Raw genomic sequence first — 14889 nt, forward strand, 5'->3', positions numbered from 1 at the left:
AAATATTTTACCTTAGAAATATCTGCACATTTCGGATAATAAACGTGTAGAGCCATGATAATAAACAAGCGGGTGTGTGTTTTCTCGGTAAATTTACAAGTAAATACGGAACGCGCAGATGAATTCTGTAACCAGAAAAAGTGAGGAGTGAGACTGCCGTGTTCATTTCTGCCCGCGGACACGTAGTTGCAGTGGTATAAATTAACATTGCTGCGGCCACGCGGCACAATCGCATATAATTCTGGAATTTTCAATTTCAAACATTCTCGTTTGTAAATCTCCATCTCGCGAGAGAAAGAAAACGGAGAATTGTTTGTAGAAATAGTTTTGCAACGTTTAGAAAATAAAGTATCTCGTAATATATATGGATTTGTTTCGCAATCTCTGTCGTATCGTATTCTGTTTTATCTGTTGGCTGTTCGTGATCATCTGTTCAACCTTTAACGTATTTACGTATCTGAAAAATTAAAGTGAAAAGCTATACTTTATTTGTGAATGCAAAAACTGTTGTCACTTTTCGATTCTCATCTTTCAAAGCGTTCAGTATCTAATTTTTCCAACGTATTCAGTATTTAATTTTCCCGATGCGTTTAACAATTTGAACAACTAAAAACGTACAAAGTTGCATCATATTACGAAATGAATAACAAACTCGTTTTTAAAAAGTGTACCATTCATTAATTCACTGCGATACATATAGAAAAGACTAAATTAAACTGACTAATTGACTTGACCTTGTTCATTGCTGAATTGCTTTATTTGTTTGAGTGTGACTAAACTCTTGTCTCGGTTTTTGGCAATTAGAGTGGCGCCGCTTGTCCATTACAATTTAGCCGGTTTTACGAGCATGTGTTTTCCTGGAAGCTCTGAGAAAAACGCTTAATAAAAGCGCGTGTACATCGCAAAAAAGCACGATCCTTTCGTCGTTGATAATTCTGCTTTACTTTCCGAGTATTAATATTATGTCAATATGTATTCAGAGAAAAATTCTCCATTCGTTAATTCACATATAATTTCTAGTTTTATTTAATTTTTAATTTTTATATAACTATTACAGGAAGCAAATTAAACAATTCTATATTTTGTCGTTAATATTACGATATTTTTTCTAATTATATCTAGATTTTTGTTAATATATGTCTGTATAAAATCATTCATTCCCGTAAATCTTCTTGCCCTTTAATTTAAGGATTAAGGATAATTCTTAGAATATTCTACAAATTTAATTATTAAAACCGATGTGCGTCTACTGTAAAAAGATTTTTAATCGATTTTTATCGCAGTCATATATTTTATCATCTATGTGTCAAGTCGCATGAGGGGTAAAATTAATCGCGACTTCGAAACACCACGAGGTCGTCGACTGTCTCACATTTCACGTGAACCAATGTTAACGCTCGATCGTTTCGACGTCCAACCAACAAGACTACGAAATTAAAACTCTCCTCGAGGTCATCCCTCTCGAAAAGTCTCGCAAATCCATTCGTAAATCCAACTGTCACCGATCGCGCTACATTACCGTGAAAAGAAGTCTGGGATAATGCTGAGCGAAGCGGTCGCGATAAATTCTTCAGGTTGTTTCGCGTCAAACCTCTTGATATAAAAATACGAAACTGCGATCTTTGCACTTTTGTCATTGCACATTCGCAAGCTGTGACGTGAAATAGAAAAATTGTAATATTTAACCCTACAACGCTGACAGCAATACTGCTGCGAATTCGAAAGCTTTTCTCGTTCGCATCGGCATTTGCTCTTTGTGACTGTGACTGAGAACAACTTTTTAAAAAAATTCTGAATAATTAACGCTAAATCATTTTCTTCTTGCTTTTACTGTCTCTCGGAATAAAAAATAATCATACTAAACGATCGAGTAGTCTATTGGGAACAAAATTTACTGTATTAAAATAAATATCGTATAAAATTATATCTGATTGAAAATAATTACGTTCTAAAATGATCCGAGAGAAATTAAAAGCGATAATATTAAAATATTATATGGAGGTTATATCAAAGTAATGCCGGCTGTCAAAGCGTAATTCGAGGTGCACTCTCCGCGTTGCAGATATATTCTCTTTATGCACACTTAATTCTTGCATTTAAAACGAAAGAAATATATCTTTGCGATATGAGGAAAAAGAGAAAATAAAAAAAATGTTTAGGAAATTATAAAGTACAGCTGAAAGAGCAAATCAATGTTATTACATAAATTTGTAATTATTTTAATGAAGAAGAACGTATTTATTTATATTCTCGTTTTTTTGTAGAAAAAACAGAAGAACGTCCGTCATCAAATACTTCAAAAAAATCCGCGCTGAATACGGGAAATAAAATTAAAAGTAAAATTCCAACCCATTTCGGGCGAAATGGCATGCAAGTACGTTAATTATTTGGCACAATACATTGCCAAAAGCTTTGTGCTTACTACTAGAAGATTATACACCCAGCAGTCTCTCATTTAATCAAAACGCGATGTATCATTCGTCAATAATTAATCTCAATTCAAAACAATTATTCGCAATAATTTACGAAATATTTTCGATATTTATTGTTCATTACCTGTCAAACGTGATTTATAATCTCTTCACAGGGCGACTCGGCGAGTCATCCAATGTACGAGGAGACTTCCAGCGGGATTAGCTCCAACAACAATTCCGCTCGTCGACCGAGCGTAAAGGCCCCGAGTATGTTGCCGTCGAGAAAGCCGACGAACGCGGTCTCAATGGAGAAACGCCACTTGGAAGTACAATTCAGTTCGAAAAGGGCGCGATACACGAATCTGAAAAAGACGCTCGTCGATAAGCAAGTAACTATATAATCAGACGACATTGACATACTTTCTCTAGAAGTACACTTCTCGTACATATAGTTACGCAATAGTAGGCAGGAATTTTGGGGTGAAGTGTTCCTTTTCAAATGTATCAGAATATAATCATAAATGTATTTCAAATGTATTAGAGATTTGGAGGGTGTAGCTCAAATACAAGGAGGATATTGAATAACATTCTTCTCCGCTGTGCATCTTCAGAAAATGGCGCAAGATCTGCATGACGAGATGTCGAGTCTGCGGGAGAGGATAATCGCGGCTGGCGGCAAGGACCCTGGCACGATCGAGGAGCTGAGATCGCCACAAGTGGAGTGTCCCAGGCAAAGCCCGCCGACGCCGGTCGAGACGAGCTCGCGGCACGACTGCGTCGGGCAGCAGGAGCCAATCTGCATGGACGAGTCGGTGGTAATCGGTGTGTCGCTGCTGCAGGATCAGCTGCGGGATCTCTGCGACCGCTCCCAAGAGATCTGCCAGCACGCCCTGGACAAGAGCTCGTCGTTCGCGTCCCTCGTCAAGTTCTGGCTGACAGAATCGAGCCGGCAGGACGAGATGGGCAACATGTTGATCGCGGCGGATTATTCGGAGGTGGAGGCGCGGCAGGCGAATTTCGCGCGGGACAATGAGGAGATGAGAACGCAGCTGGACGATTTGAGAGTGGCCCAAAAGGACTTCGTCGCCGAATTCGCGATGAGATCCTCGAGTCTGCGTAGGGAGTACGACAATTATCGCGGGCACGTGAAGGAGGAGCGGCCGAATGTCGATCGCGGGGACCTGCTGCGGGAGCAGCTGAGTGTCGCTCTGGAGGAGCTCAAGGCGGAGCGTGACAAGGCGAATCATGGGAGGGACAGGACGAGAATGATGGAGCTGCAGTTGCAAAAGACGCGGGCGAAGATTCGCGAGCTGGAGGGGCACGTGGCTAACGAGGAGGAGAAGGCGCAACAGCTGCAGAACAACGTCAAGTCGTTGGAGGCTCAGTTGAGGCAGAAGGATCAGGCAATGGAGCTCAGGATGAAAGATATGCACAAGGCGATGAAGAGCAGCGAGGGCCTCGTGGCGAAGATGGAGAAGCAGCGCGACAGCTTCGAGTCACGGTTGTCCTTTTAATCCCGCCGAATTCTCGCGGTCCCCTTTTAATCTCAATCTTCAAGAAATACAAAAGCTTAATGAAATTTTAAATAATAGATCAATAAGGAGAGCTTTTCTTAATAAAATTAGTGTTATTAAGAAGCTTTAAAAAAATCGCTTATATCTTTAGCTATAGATAATGAGATTACTTGGATAAGAGCAAGATCGATCCCTTTTTACTTTGCATTTTCTTAAAGTCGCCTGCTTTAGGATGCTGGAGCTCAAGGAAAGGATGGCTCGCAAGGAAGCGGAAGCGAATGCTACTATTAAGGAGTTATCGACAAAATTCGAAACGTTCGACACAGAGATCATCGAAGAGAGAGAAAAGAGGTGAGTATAATATCGCTTATAATTCCGCTTTTAAGAATCGTTATTGATGGTTTTTTAATAATAATATCTCCGAAGAAAAATAATTGCATAATTATCATATCATTCTATCTTTCATGTATGTGGATAATAAAAAATATATATTTTACTTTAACAGTATATATATTATTTTCTCCCGAAACTCGAGAAATTCGTAGTAGGTCTTTTTTCGCTTAATTAATTCTACTATTCAATTAATTGTTTCAGACAACAAGCTGAAAGCGCTCGAGCTGAAATGGAAGAACGTTGTAAACGCCTCGAAGAGAAGAGCCAGCTGCTCTGCGATCTCGCGAGTGAGAAAAACAACAATATAGTTGTTACAGGTAGGTAAGCTCAGCAATTTCAAAGTATCGAGAATATTTCTCATTTGCATTTTAAACGAAACATCAGCGCAAAGCGGTACATTATGTTCGCTCGTTGAAAGCTTTCATTCCGATTATCGGCCTTTAGATAATAGCCACACGGAGAACGAGGTTTGTCTGTATAATGATTTGATGGCGGCCCGGGCCGAGCTGGAGAGACAAAGAGAGAAGACCGGGCAGCTTGAGAGAGAAAAGCAAGAGATTGTCGCCGTGATGCATCAGGCGGCCGTTAGTTTGCACTACTTTCGGAACTTCCGCTCGTTTAGGAACTAAGAACCATTCGATTCGCTTCCCCTTGCTCGTTAAGACCGTGATTTTCCATCCCCGACAAGTCGTTTTCTCAAAAATTAGTTTCGATTATCTGAAACTAATCAGTTTCGATTATTCCTTTTTGTTCGCCCGCAGAGTCACGATAACGAGGACCAGACGAAGGATAGGCTGGCCGCCGAACTCGTAACCAAGACTAATGACCTTCAAAATCTGATGCTAGAGCACGCTCGGCTTCAGAAGATTGCCAGATTCACGTAAGTTTTAATTAACGTTAGAACATACATATTTTTCATACTTGAACGTATCTAAAATATCTCGAAGGCCCGATTGTATCAATGTTATTTTTTTACTTTAAGCAAGACTTGAAACTCTCTTTCTCTTAAAGTTTTAAAGAAAGATAGGCAGAATTTTAAACCTCGCTTAAGATAAAAATAACGTTAGTTCAATCGGGCCTAAGTATGGTGGAAAATTAAATATTTCTATTTCAAATATACACATAGTTTCGCAGAATAACTAGACGTAGCATATTAAGAATTAAATTGATTCTTTCTGTTCTACATGATGTAACATGTTTCGAATTCAGACTCTCAATTTCTATTACGTAGACAAGAGAGAAATGAGGTGCTGGAGAATCAGTTATCCGAGATTCAGCACCGTCTCCAGGCGAGATCGAAAGAAACTGGCAAGACCCAAGGGCTTGATGCGATGGAGCTTCAGCAGCAGATTAGCGACTTGCGGAATAGCTTGGCCGAGGCCATTCAGCAGAACCAGGAGTTAGAGACTACCCTGACACAGAAGCAGCTGGAATTGGAGCAGCGCGATCGGGTGATGCGCGAGCAGAGCAAATTCCTCAAAGTCCGGGACGAGCTGCTAAGCATCCTTAAAGGAAAGGCGAACGCGGGAAATCCTAACGAAAATTACGAGGATATCGATGAAGTAATGCGCGATAATTCCGTAAAGCTTTCTCTCTTTCTAATTTTCTCATATAATAAATTAAATCATTTTAATCCATTCTTAACCCATGAAAACTGAATTAGTAAGATATCCAATGTCTTATTGTTTGACACTATACATCATATTTCTTGATACTTGATTTTAATGATAATCATGTATCCAGATCAACAAGCAGATCGCGGCGAAGACAGAAGCGATTCAGGAATTGTATGCTACACTGGAGGGCAAACAGATGCAGGTGATGCGACTGGAGAAGCTGGTGAAGCTGCTGGAAGATCAGCAGGACCGCGCACAAGCGCAACGCACGCGACTCGAGCATCGCATCGCGCAGCTGGAAGTGAGCTTGCGGGAGAAGAGCAGAAATGACGGTAACCGGTACGTCGTGAGAAAATATCTACGCAAACCTCGGTCGAGCATCGTCAACAACGGACTGTCACGCGCTTTCTCTTGCGAGTCGAGACGAGCGTTACTAGAAGCATCCGCGCCGACGTTCCACTTTGTCGATCCGCGTTCATATGACAGATCCCCGCGGTATCGATATTTCTCGCGTCACATTCCACCCACGAAGAACTCGGATCCTCCGCCGAGAGGGTTTCATCTTAACGACTGGTATCGCATTTCTTCCGGCAAGGAAGACGCTTTCGTTTGCGAGCAATGTCGGCGGGAGGGTAACGAGAAATTCAGGGGTGATATAATCCATCACGTTGGAAATCATCGAATTCGAGAATCTCTTTACGGCTGGCTGATAAATTCCTCGGCTTTGGAAGCCTTGGGCGGACCGGCGGGTCGCTTAAGCAAATCTCACGACGAGCTCGGATCGTCTGAGGAAGACGCGGACTGCTTCCTCGTTAATCCTATTGTGGTTCGCGACAACGCGAGGAATTATAACAGGGAGTCACGTAACTGTCGCGAATAACATTATTGTCGATATCGCAGTCATCTGCCAAAACGGTCTCTTCACGACATCTCTCCACGACGATGTAATCCGATTATTCACGCGTAATGACATCTCTTATATGCATTACAATATGTGTCTATATTATAATTAATCATTTCATCCTAAGTAGACAATTGTATTAATCTAACAGAAAAATATTCCTGAAAAGTAATATGATAATTATATTATTTTAATTAATTGTATCACTTGCCACGCTAATGGTATATCTCGTGGAATCTTTTTCAAAATTTTATGATTTTGCATTAATAATTTTTTATTCGTTAATTCAATAAGTTAATAACATAGTACACATTCGCAAATACCCACTATGTTAGTAAATTAATCGTTGTCATTACAGACATATTGTAGATAAGTGGACGTTAACATACTTGAGACCGACCAAAAAAATTTTTATACAAATTTTTACTTGCATATTTTTTTATTATATCATTTTTAAAGTTTTCTACAATTTTTTTCGTCTCAAATATGTTAATTATTGGCCCGTTTTAATAGGCTAGGTACTCCCTGCTACATTGTATCGATATGAATATAACTCGACGACGGAATTTCTTACAGAGTGCCTAGCCTCGCAAAAAGACCAAATTTCAATTTTTCTACATTTCTGATAACTTATCCTTTTATGTTTTAGGAGTAGAACCTTCGGCATCCTGTAAGAAACTCTGTAATCGTCGGCCTGTAAGTATCAACCTACGACTTCTTTGGATTTAACACAAAATTGTGTATATGTCTGATATCTAATTCGCGTACCTAAAATGTCTAAATCTAAAATTTCATGTGATACATATATCGTATACTTTAAAACGAATAACGTGTTTATACAAATTACTTTTTGTAGACCCCATTTATTTTGTACAATATTTTACTCTATTGGATAAAAATATATACATGAAAAATATATTAATTTATTTCTTTCATTAATCGCTATCGCTATCGCTGCTACCCGAATAGGCACCTAATAACAAGAGACTGTTGCCGATATTATCAGATTTGGTGTCTGTATTTACCGTATTCGATGTACTCGTTGAAGTGTTAAGTGCTTTGTCCGACTGTGGAGCAGTTTCCTTATCGCAGGAAACAGCATTTTCGGTCGTGGATGTTTTATTCTGTACCGATCTAGCGTTTATTTTTATACCAATATTGCTTTTCTTCACCAAAGAAGACGAATTCTTCTTACCAGATGATAATCCCATACTTTCCGACCACAATGACGCTTTAGCGGATTTTGAAGAATTTCCAGAATTTTCCTGCAAACCAATAATCGTCAGTTTTAATGCTCTCGATTAAACTTTTCTTATAACAAATAACAAAATTGATTAAATATAAGATTAAAATCTCACTGTTTCTTTGCCATCTGCTTCGTCTGTCTTAAGTACTTTTTTAGGAGGTTGATCTCTCTTCCCTTCTTCTCCTCCAACCAACTCCTCAATTTCTTCCTCCACAACAGTCCCGGTCAATTGTCTCTTGCCAAATACAGATTTAACGTACTGCTCGTCCAACTCTTCCTGTTCCTTCTCCGTCCTCTGCCTGGCAGCTTCGGTGTCGTATTGCTCCAACATCTGATCGTAATCTATGGTCTGCTGCCTTCGATTTAGATCCTTCAACTCCTCCAGAGATTCCAACAACTCCAGTTCTTGCTTCGACTGGAGCGTCCTCTTTTCCAGGAGCTTCATCGGATTGGTGGCCTCCTCCTCTTTCTCCTCGTCCTCCTCCCTCTGCGCCTGCTCCTCGGCCAGCTTCAACGCCATGAAATTTCTCGTGGCGCCCGCCTCGATCTCGTAATCCGTGTTCTTCGGATCGGTCTTGAAGGATATCTCTTGCAGGCAGCGGGTGCACTTAATGTAAAACCTGTAAATGCGTATGCCCAGGTAATCGTCGCCCTCGACGTCCTCCTTACGCGCATTAAATTTCTTGCCCTTGTAGATATATTCACCGCATGTCTTACACCGCATGTTGAACGGTGCCATCAGTCGCACGGTGTACTGGCGATTTCTCGCCAGTTTCATGCGCGGAATCTTCGACGGATCGAAATCCGGCGGGTAGTATTTCTAAAAGAAAAAAAAAATACGGAAAAGAGGTTAGAGGCAAAAGTTGTCAAAGCGTTACAGGTAAACGCGGATATACGCCGTGAAAAATGCCTATTCGCCTCGTACTTACGTTCAAAACTTTGCGCTCCGACATCTTGCGGCTCTAGCTCTCTTCGTGCGTGGACTGAAATTTATATCTTCAAGATAATTTGTAGGCAGCGAGACTGACGACGAGCGAAACACTCCGCGGACGTTGGAGGTTAGGTCGGAGGACACAAGTCGAGCGGCGTCGCGTCGCTCCGATCGCTCGACTGCGTGCAGCATTGCCAACCGCACCGCACCGCCAGCCAATCACGGTTCGCCGCGGCCGCGACAATCGATTTCTCGGCAACTTGCGATTCTCGAAGCGCTCGAGGCAGCGATAGTGAACAACATTCAGCTCGAAACAGGTTGTTAATGCGTCGCAGTTTACGTTTCGCACGGTCGCGATGATTTGAGGCTGCGGGAGGGGGACGCGATGCCGCGGGAGCTTCGACGGTGAGCAAAATCTACCGCTCGCGGTCGCGAAATGTCGACTTTCGCGAAAATCAAGATGTAATTATATATGCATTCTTTTTATTTACTTTAAACAGGGGCTCGTCCGGTGTCGGAGGTGAGGCGAGAGTTGCAGCAGCTCAAGTGGCGGAGAAAAGTGGTGAGTCAATAGCGCGTTCTCGTAATTGGGGGTATCTCCGGCAACGCGTCAGTCTCTATAGCATATCTGTGTAATACGACGAATTGACTTCATTAGGCTATAAAGGCGTTCCGCGTTCGCAATCGAGCTTGCGTTCCGCCGCTATAGAACTTGTGCGAGAGCAAGATGACGGCAGAGATCGAACAGATCCCTCGAGCGCAACAATGGCTAATATTAATGACCGAATTATTTTCGCTGCATTTTCTGTGTTTTTTTCAAAGAGAATCGGAATGTCACTCTGCTGTGTCCGACACTGCGACTTCATTTCGGTCTGACTTTTCCTTTCGCCGCGAGAAGGAAAGGACGATATTAACGAGAGATGCATTTAAATTCGAGAAAATAAAAAGACGTAGATAATAGAAATGAAAATGGAAAAGGTCAACTCCCTCTCGCTTTCTCTCGCCTCGGAAATTTGCGCGGAAACGGATGAAGGATATCGTTGAAGAGACCTTCCGATATCTCGCCTTTTCTACAAAGTCGCAATTACTCCGGTCATTATCATTAATCCCGCGGTAATGAATTGATACTCAATAAGTCCGAGAAATGCCCGTTTCACTGCTGATATTCTTCAAGATCATTTCGGATATTTCTTTGCCACTCTTTATGAAATAGATTTAATATTAGATATATTATTAAATTTAATTACAATAATTGAAAAAATTAATTAATATAATAATAATTATTAGATTATTAATTACAATAATAACTAATGTAATTATAGAGTTAATAATTTATCCTGCGGACGTTTGACTGAATGATGAAAGAAACAGCCCTGAAAGCGTCTGCGGTGGGTTTCGAAGAACAGGATTCAATTCGGCGTCGTGTGCGCGGATCTCTATGGACGAGGGTTATTCAGTGAGGTGCGAAGTCCCTCGAACAGATCGACTCGGGTCGGCCGATCGCACCCAGAACCGGCAAACGCGAGCTTTGTGCCACGGCGAGGCATTGTGCCTGGAAAACGTCGCGACCGGCTTTCGCGGAATTAGAAGAATACGCTCGCACGAACGCGCAGTACGTCTCGAGCGCATTCCTCTAGAATTTGCTAGTAAACTCGATCTCATTGTTCGGAATCCGACCCCGAGCCGCTCTGAGTGAGAGACTTGCTGCCGATCGACCGACTGTGCATTTTTTTTCCACGATTCTGGCATCCGATAGTTTTCCAACTCGTGAGAACAGAAATATAGCCAGGTTTCCATGACATTCGTCTCGCTAAAGAGAAAATTTATATTTGTAAAAGTAATTATTGAACACACACGTGATTTTTGCACCGATACGGCCTTTGAACTTACAAAGTCTTGCTAAATATTAATTAAACGAGAAATTTAAAGGGATTTGCCAAAGTGCCCAAAATTTAAAGTCCCGACTAAGTCTAGTTCTAATAATGCAGCGAGAAAATTTAATAACATTTCTCTTTATCAAACAAATCAATCCCCAAAAATATTCCGAAGGGCCTTTTCGCCTCAAGCTTCATTTTCTCGTTTTCTCTCATGCATATTAGAATCGCTTTCTCATTTTTAAAATTCGTTTCTCTTCTCTTTCAAACGCGATTTCACGGCGATAAATCCGACAGTACGCTTAAAAGCACCCCGCTTAAAAGCACTCGTAATCCATGGTCGGCAAAACACGAACAGTATGTTCCTCATCCGGTCGAACCTACCGCGTCGGGGATTCTTGGTCATTGGATACCTTTGGTTATCCCTACGGCGGCGCGGCGGCGCGGCGTCTCACGGACGGTGGTGCATCGTGTCCACCCCCCGAGAAACGCAGCCCGCCGAACGAGCGCGTCGAACAGAACTGGATGGGAACGCGAGTGAGAGAAAGCGACGCGCGGAGAGAAAGAAGCGGGAAAGGAGAGAACGATCCCGCTCGCGGAGGGCGCATGAAAATATTTCTCGGAATGCCGAAAACCGAAACACGAGCCGGGGCCGCCGAAGCCTCTCTCTTCCTCCTCCTTTTCGTCCTCGAGAAAGGGACGTCGGCGGGCCTCTGTGTGACATCGGAGATCGCCGTCATTTCGCGCTGACCGCGCCTCTCGCTTCTGCTCTCCTCTCCGCCACCCACTTCCTCCGTTCGTTCTCTCCTCCCTTTTATCCGCCGTTTGCTCATTCTCGCGCGCGCACGCGGATATCTGTATATAACCGAGCGCGAATCGCTGTATTTCGCACGTGTACGTGGATGGCGTGATGCGGTACGATTCTTTTTCAAGAACAGCGACGCGTGTGTTTCCTTTATCGCATCGGCTCAATCGGCTGGAAAAATAAATTTCGCGATCGATATTATCGATATTCAATCGCCATACCCAGCTTCGACTGTGGCGCTGTAAATTTCTTGGGAACCTGTCGGAATTTCAGGTTCATTTGTCCGTCCTTTGAGATCAGCGAGCACTTTGGGGGGTATTGTCGGCGCGGCATCGCTCCGAAAATCCGTGTATTCTTAGAGAATCTTAGAGAAAAACGTTGCACTTCAGTCAGCTTCTTCTTCATGCCTACCTGAACATTCCCACAGGTTGAGGATTTCTAGTTGAATGGCGGGAGTATTGAGACAGTGACCTGGTCCATGGGTAAATATATTCAAGGCTTTCGAAGAATTGTCGTCTCTACACACTTCACGGCGTGTCCGGAACGGGTCGTGTACACCGTGTAAGAATAATCCTCCACGAGCGAATGGCTCTCATCACTTGTCGCGACATCATTAGCTGTTTTTAATTAAATCTCACATTACACGTAACATCGGATTCGATCGTGGTGGATTTGCGGCGAGTAAACAAAAGATCCGTAAAATCCATTAAAGATATTATTCACCCTGCAGTAGCGATATAATCAACGAGGAGACGAAAGAGCGCGTAATTTATATCTAAAAGTTTCAAAGCTTCCGCGAAGAACTTAAAGAGGAGGCTCGAAAGACTGGTATTTAAACGGCCATTATTGTTCTTGCACCTGGAAGAACGTACGAAGAACCGGTCTACAAATATCCGTCCGATTGCGCCGCGGTCGAATGAATTAGACTTTACGGGTCTTTAAATTGCCGCCGTCATTTTTAAAGACCGCTCGGTCGTATCTGTGGCCGTAATTGTATACGGCGCGCGACCCATTTCCCTCCCGCGTATATAATGTAGGTATACGCGTACGCGCACTATCGCCCGTCTTACGATCGTTGGTCATCGCGCATGATACAACACACCAGTCGTCGTACGGTCGTAACACGAGATACGCCCGTACTCGGGCCTTACCTGCCCTGCTGTGTGCGATAAAGGTAGCACGTCGCCGGGCGATAAGGCGCCTTCCACGGTCTGGCACTCCTACAGCCAGGTGACAATCACCCGTTGCGCAGCGGGGTATATCATAGTTTTTGCGCCTCCGAGCGCCGCGAGTACGAGGACCGATAGCGCTATTTGTCGTGCCCAACCGGCGAGAAGGAAGCAGGCCGCCTATATGAAACCGTCGAGAGCGTGAGAAACCGTTCGTGCTGACGGCTACCATAGGTATACAAAGTTCAGATGAGCCGAAAGGAAAAATCGCAAATATCCTTCTGTGTATTTTTCTTATCCCTATCAGTTCTGAATGTAGAAATATCAATTGGAGTATACATTACGAATGGAGTATATCACGAATAGTGATGTAGGGAGTAGTCTTTTTTTTTTGTTTCTTTGCATAGAGGGAGGAACGGTTCAGTTTTTAATAAAATAATGCAGGATATCACGAATCGAAATATCGATAATGAACTTGCTCGAAAATATGAGCAATGTGATTAGCAACACTTATAATTGTTAGCTTAGACTGCCACCGCGAAGTGTGTGACGAAACGTTAGCGCCGAGGCGAAATGTATTCTCTCCTTCGGCAAATCGATCTTGGAAAAGTACATCTCTCGGGCACCGAAACGCACCAGCTCTCGATCGGGCTTCGCGCGAGGCTTCGAGGATCGACGTGTATTCGGTTACCGCGCCTCGTCTGTGAAATCCTGTTTGATCCCACGGTCCGGCTGGAGGGAAGAAGGCCTCCCCGATTCGTACGTGATAAACGAAAAAACTTGCCGCGTAACTGCAGCACCTATACGTGACACCCTGCTAAAGAGATTATCGGATTCCTCTCCCGGCTCTCCTGCTCATCGCCTTCGCTCTCTCTGCCCCAAAGCATCAAAATACCGGCGAAATGAATGGATATCACTGCCGTGGACCCGAACTTCGCATAAGCGGTCGCGTTGAGAAGTTCGACATGCGATCGAGGGAAGTCTGAGAAATACCGCAGCGAGGAATAAAGGGACGGAAATAACGAAAGTGGTCCGGACCGTATCTGGGCGCTTCTTCGGATGTTCGCATGCATTCCGAATTTACAAAAGGAAAATATTCGGTATTTGAACGCATAAAGGATTTTTTAACACCTTCTGCAAAACTATTATAATGTTAAATCGAGATTAATAGAGGACACCCCTGAAAAGAAATATCAATGCTTAAAACCGGTATTTTAAATGTTAAAATAGAAACTATTAGACAGGTTCATTGTAAAGATTTTCTAATACGCGTCAATTATCGGAAATATACATCGATGAAGTATTAGTATCTATTATTTAGGTACGTAAAAAGAACTTCCATGTCAACGCAAAAATGTCAATAATTTTTTTTTTTCAAGTACTTCTCTCAAGTTTTAAATGCGCAGGCTCGCTTTTCGCTCGCGCTGAAAGCGGGGCGGCGCGGCGCGTTCAGGACCAGGGATCCTTTTGCGGCGATCCCTTTTTCCTCGGGCCCTACGGCCCGTTCGCACGACGTAGGATTCCGAAGCGTGCTCGACAAGGGCCCCCCCGCATCGCCGGATTCCTGCGTCGGATGCACCGGCGCGATTCGCGCCGCACCGAAACAATCGCCTGTTGCATTCGGAGCACACATCCTGCCGTCGCGATTCCGCAATTAAATTAATGGTCGATGGTGCGCGGCCTTGCGACGTATCCCCGCGACGATCGATAACCCGAGGAACCCCTCGCCGCGTATCGTTACCGATATCATTATTCATCCAGTCTCGGATACCTGTCGATGTTCTGTCCGCTTAGAAATGCTCAAAAGAAACAATGTATCGAAACTACAGTGCTATCGAATTTTCGAGGAACTGCTATGAAAGAGATTGATAATCCCCTTTTTCTCTTTGTCTCTGATCGTTTAATATAGATATATTTTTTTAATTATTGAGTTTATATATAATTTTTTAATGTTTCATCTCTTTTTATCGTAAATGTATTGAAAATATTTTGTCTTATATGTCTTTATTTTATGTCCTTGACAATT

At 42.9% G+C, this 14889-nt stretch overlaps 2 protein-coding genes across 3 annotated transcripts; one reads left to right on the top strand and one right to left on the bottom strand.

Annotated features, from left to right (window-relative positions):
• The first annotated feature begins 1376 nt into the window (after positions 1-1376).
• LOC105454217 (myosin-9-like) lies at positions 1377-7754 on the top strand. 2 transcript variants are annotated; one of them, XM_011696695.1, is made up of 11 exons: positions 1377-1574; positions 2265-2374; positions 2588-2803; positions 3026-3915; positions 4160-4279; positions 4523-4638; positions 4766-4905; positions 5083-5201; positions 5553-5883; positions 6065-6276; positions 7488-7754. In XM_011696695.1, exons 1-11 carry the CDS (start codon positions 1541-1543, stop codon positions 7510-7512), a joined length of 2313 nt encoding a protein of 770 aa, XP_011694997.1. In that variant the 5' UTR covers positions 1377-1540; the 3' UTR covers positions 7513-7754. The 2 variants fall into 2 exon arrangements, with proteins under 2 accessions (XP_011694997.1, XP_011694998.1); XM_011696696.1 differs by having other exon boundaries at positions 4766-4883; positions 5121-5201.
• On the bottom strand, positions 7087-9188 carry LOC105454216 (coiled-coil domain-containing protein 94). The gene is made up of 3 exons (XM_011696694.1): positions 9014-9188; positions 8197-8904; positions 7087-8103 (listed from the first exon to the last, which is right to left on the bottom strand). The coding sequence occupies exons 1-3, from the start codon at positions 9035-9037 to the stop codon at positions 7774-7776; spliced, it is 1062 nt and encodes a 353-aa protein (XP_011694996.1). The 5' UTR covers positions 9038-9188; the 3' UTR covers positions 7087-7773.
• Positions 9189-14889: the final 5701 nt, after the last annotated feature.

The sequence above is a fragment of the Wasmannia auropunctata genome, unplaced genomic scaffold (genome assembly GCF_000956235.1).
Source record: "Wasmannia auropunctata unplaced genomic scaffold, wasmannia.A_1.0 LD335987.1, whole genome shotgun sequence".
Lineage (NCBI taxonomy): Eukaryota > Metazoa > Arthropoda > Insecta > Hymenoptera > Formicidae > Wasmannia > Wasmannia auropunctata.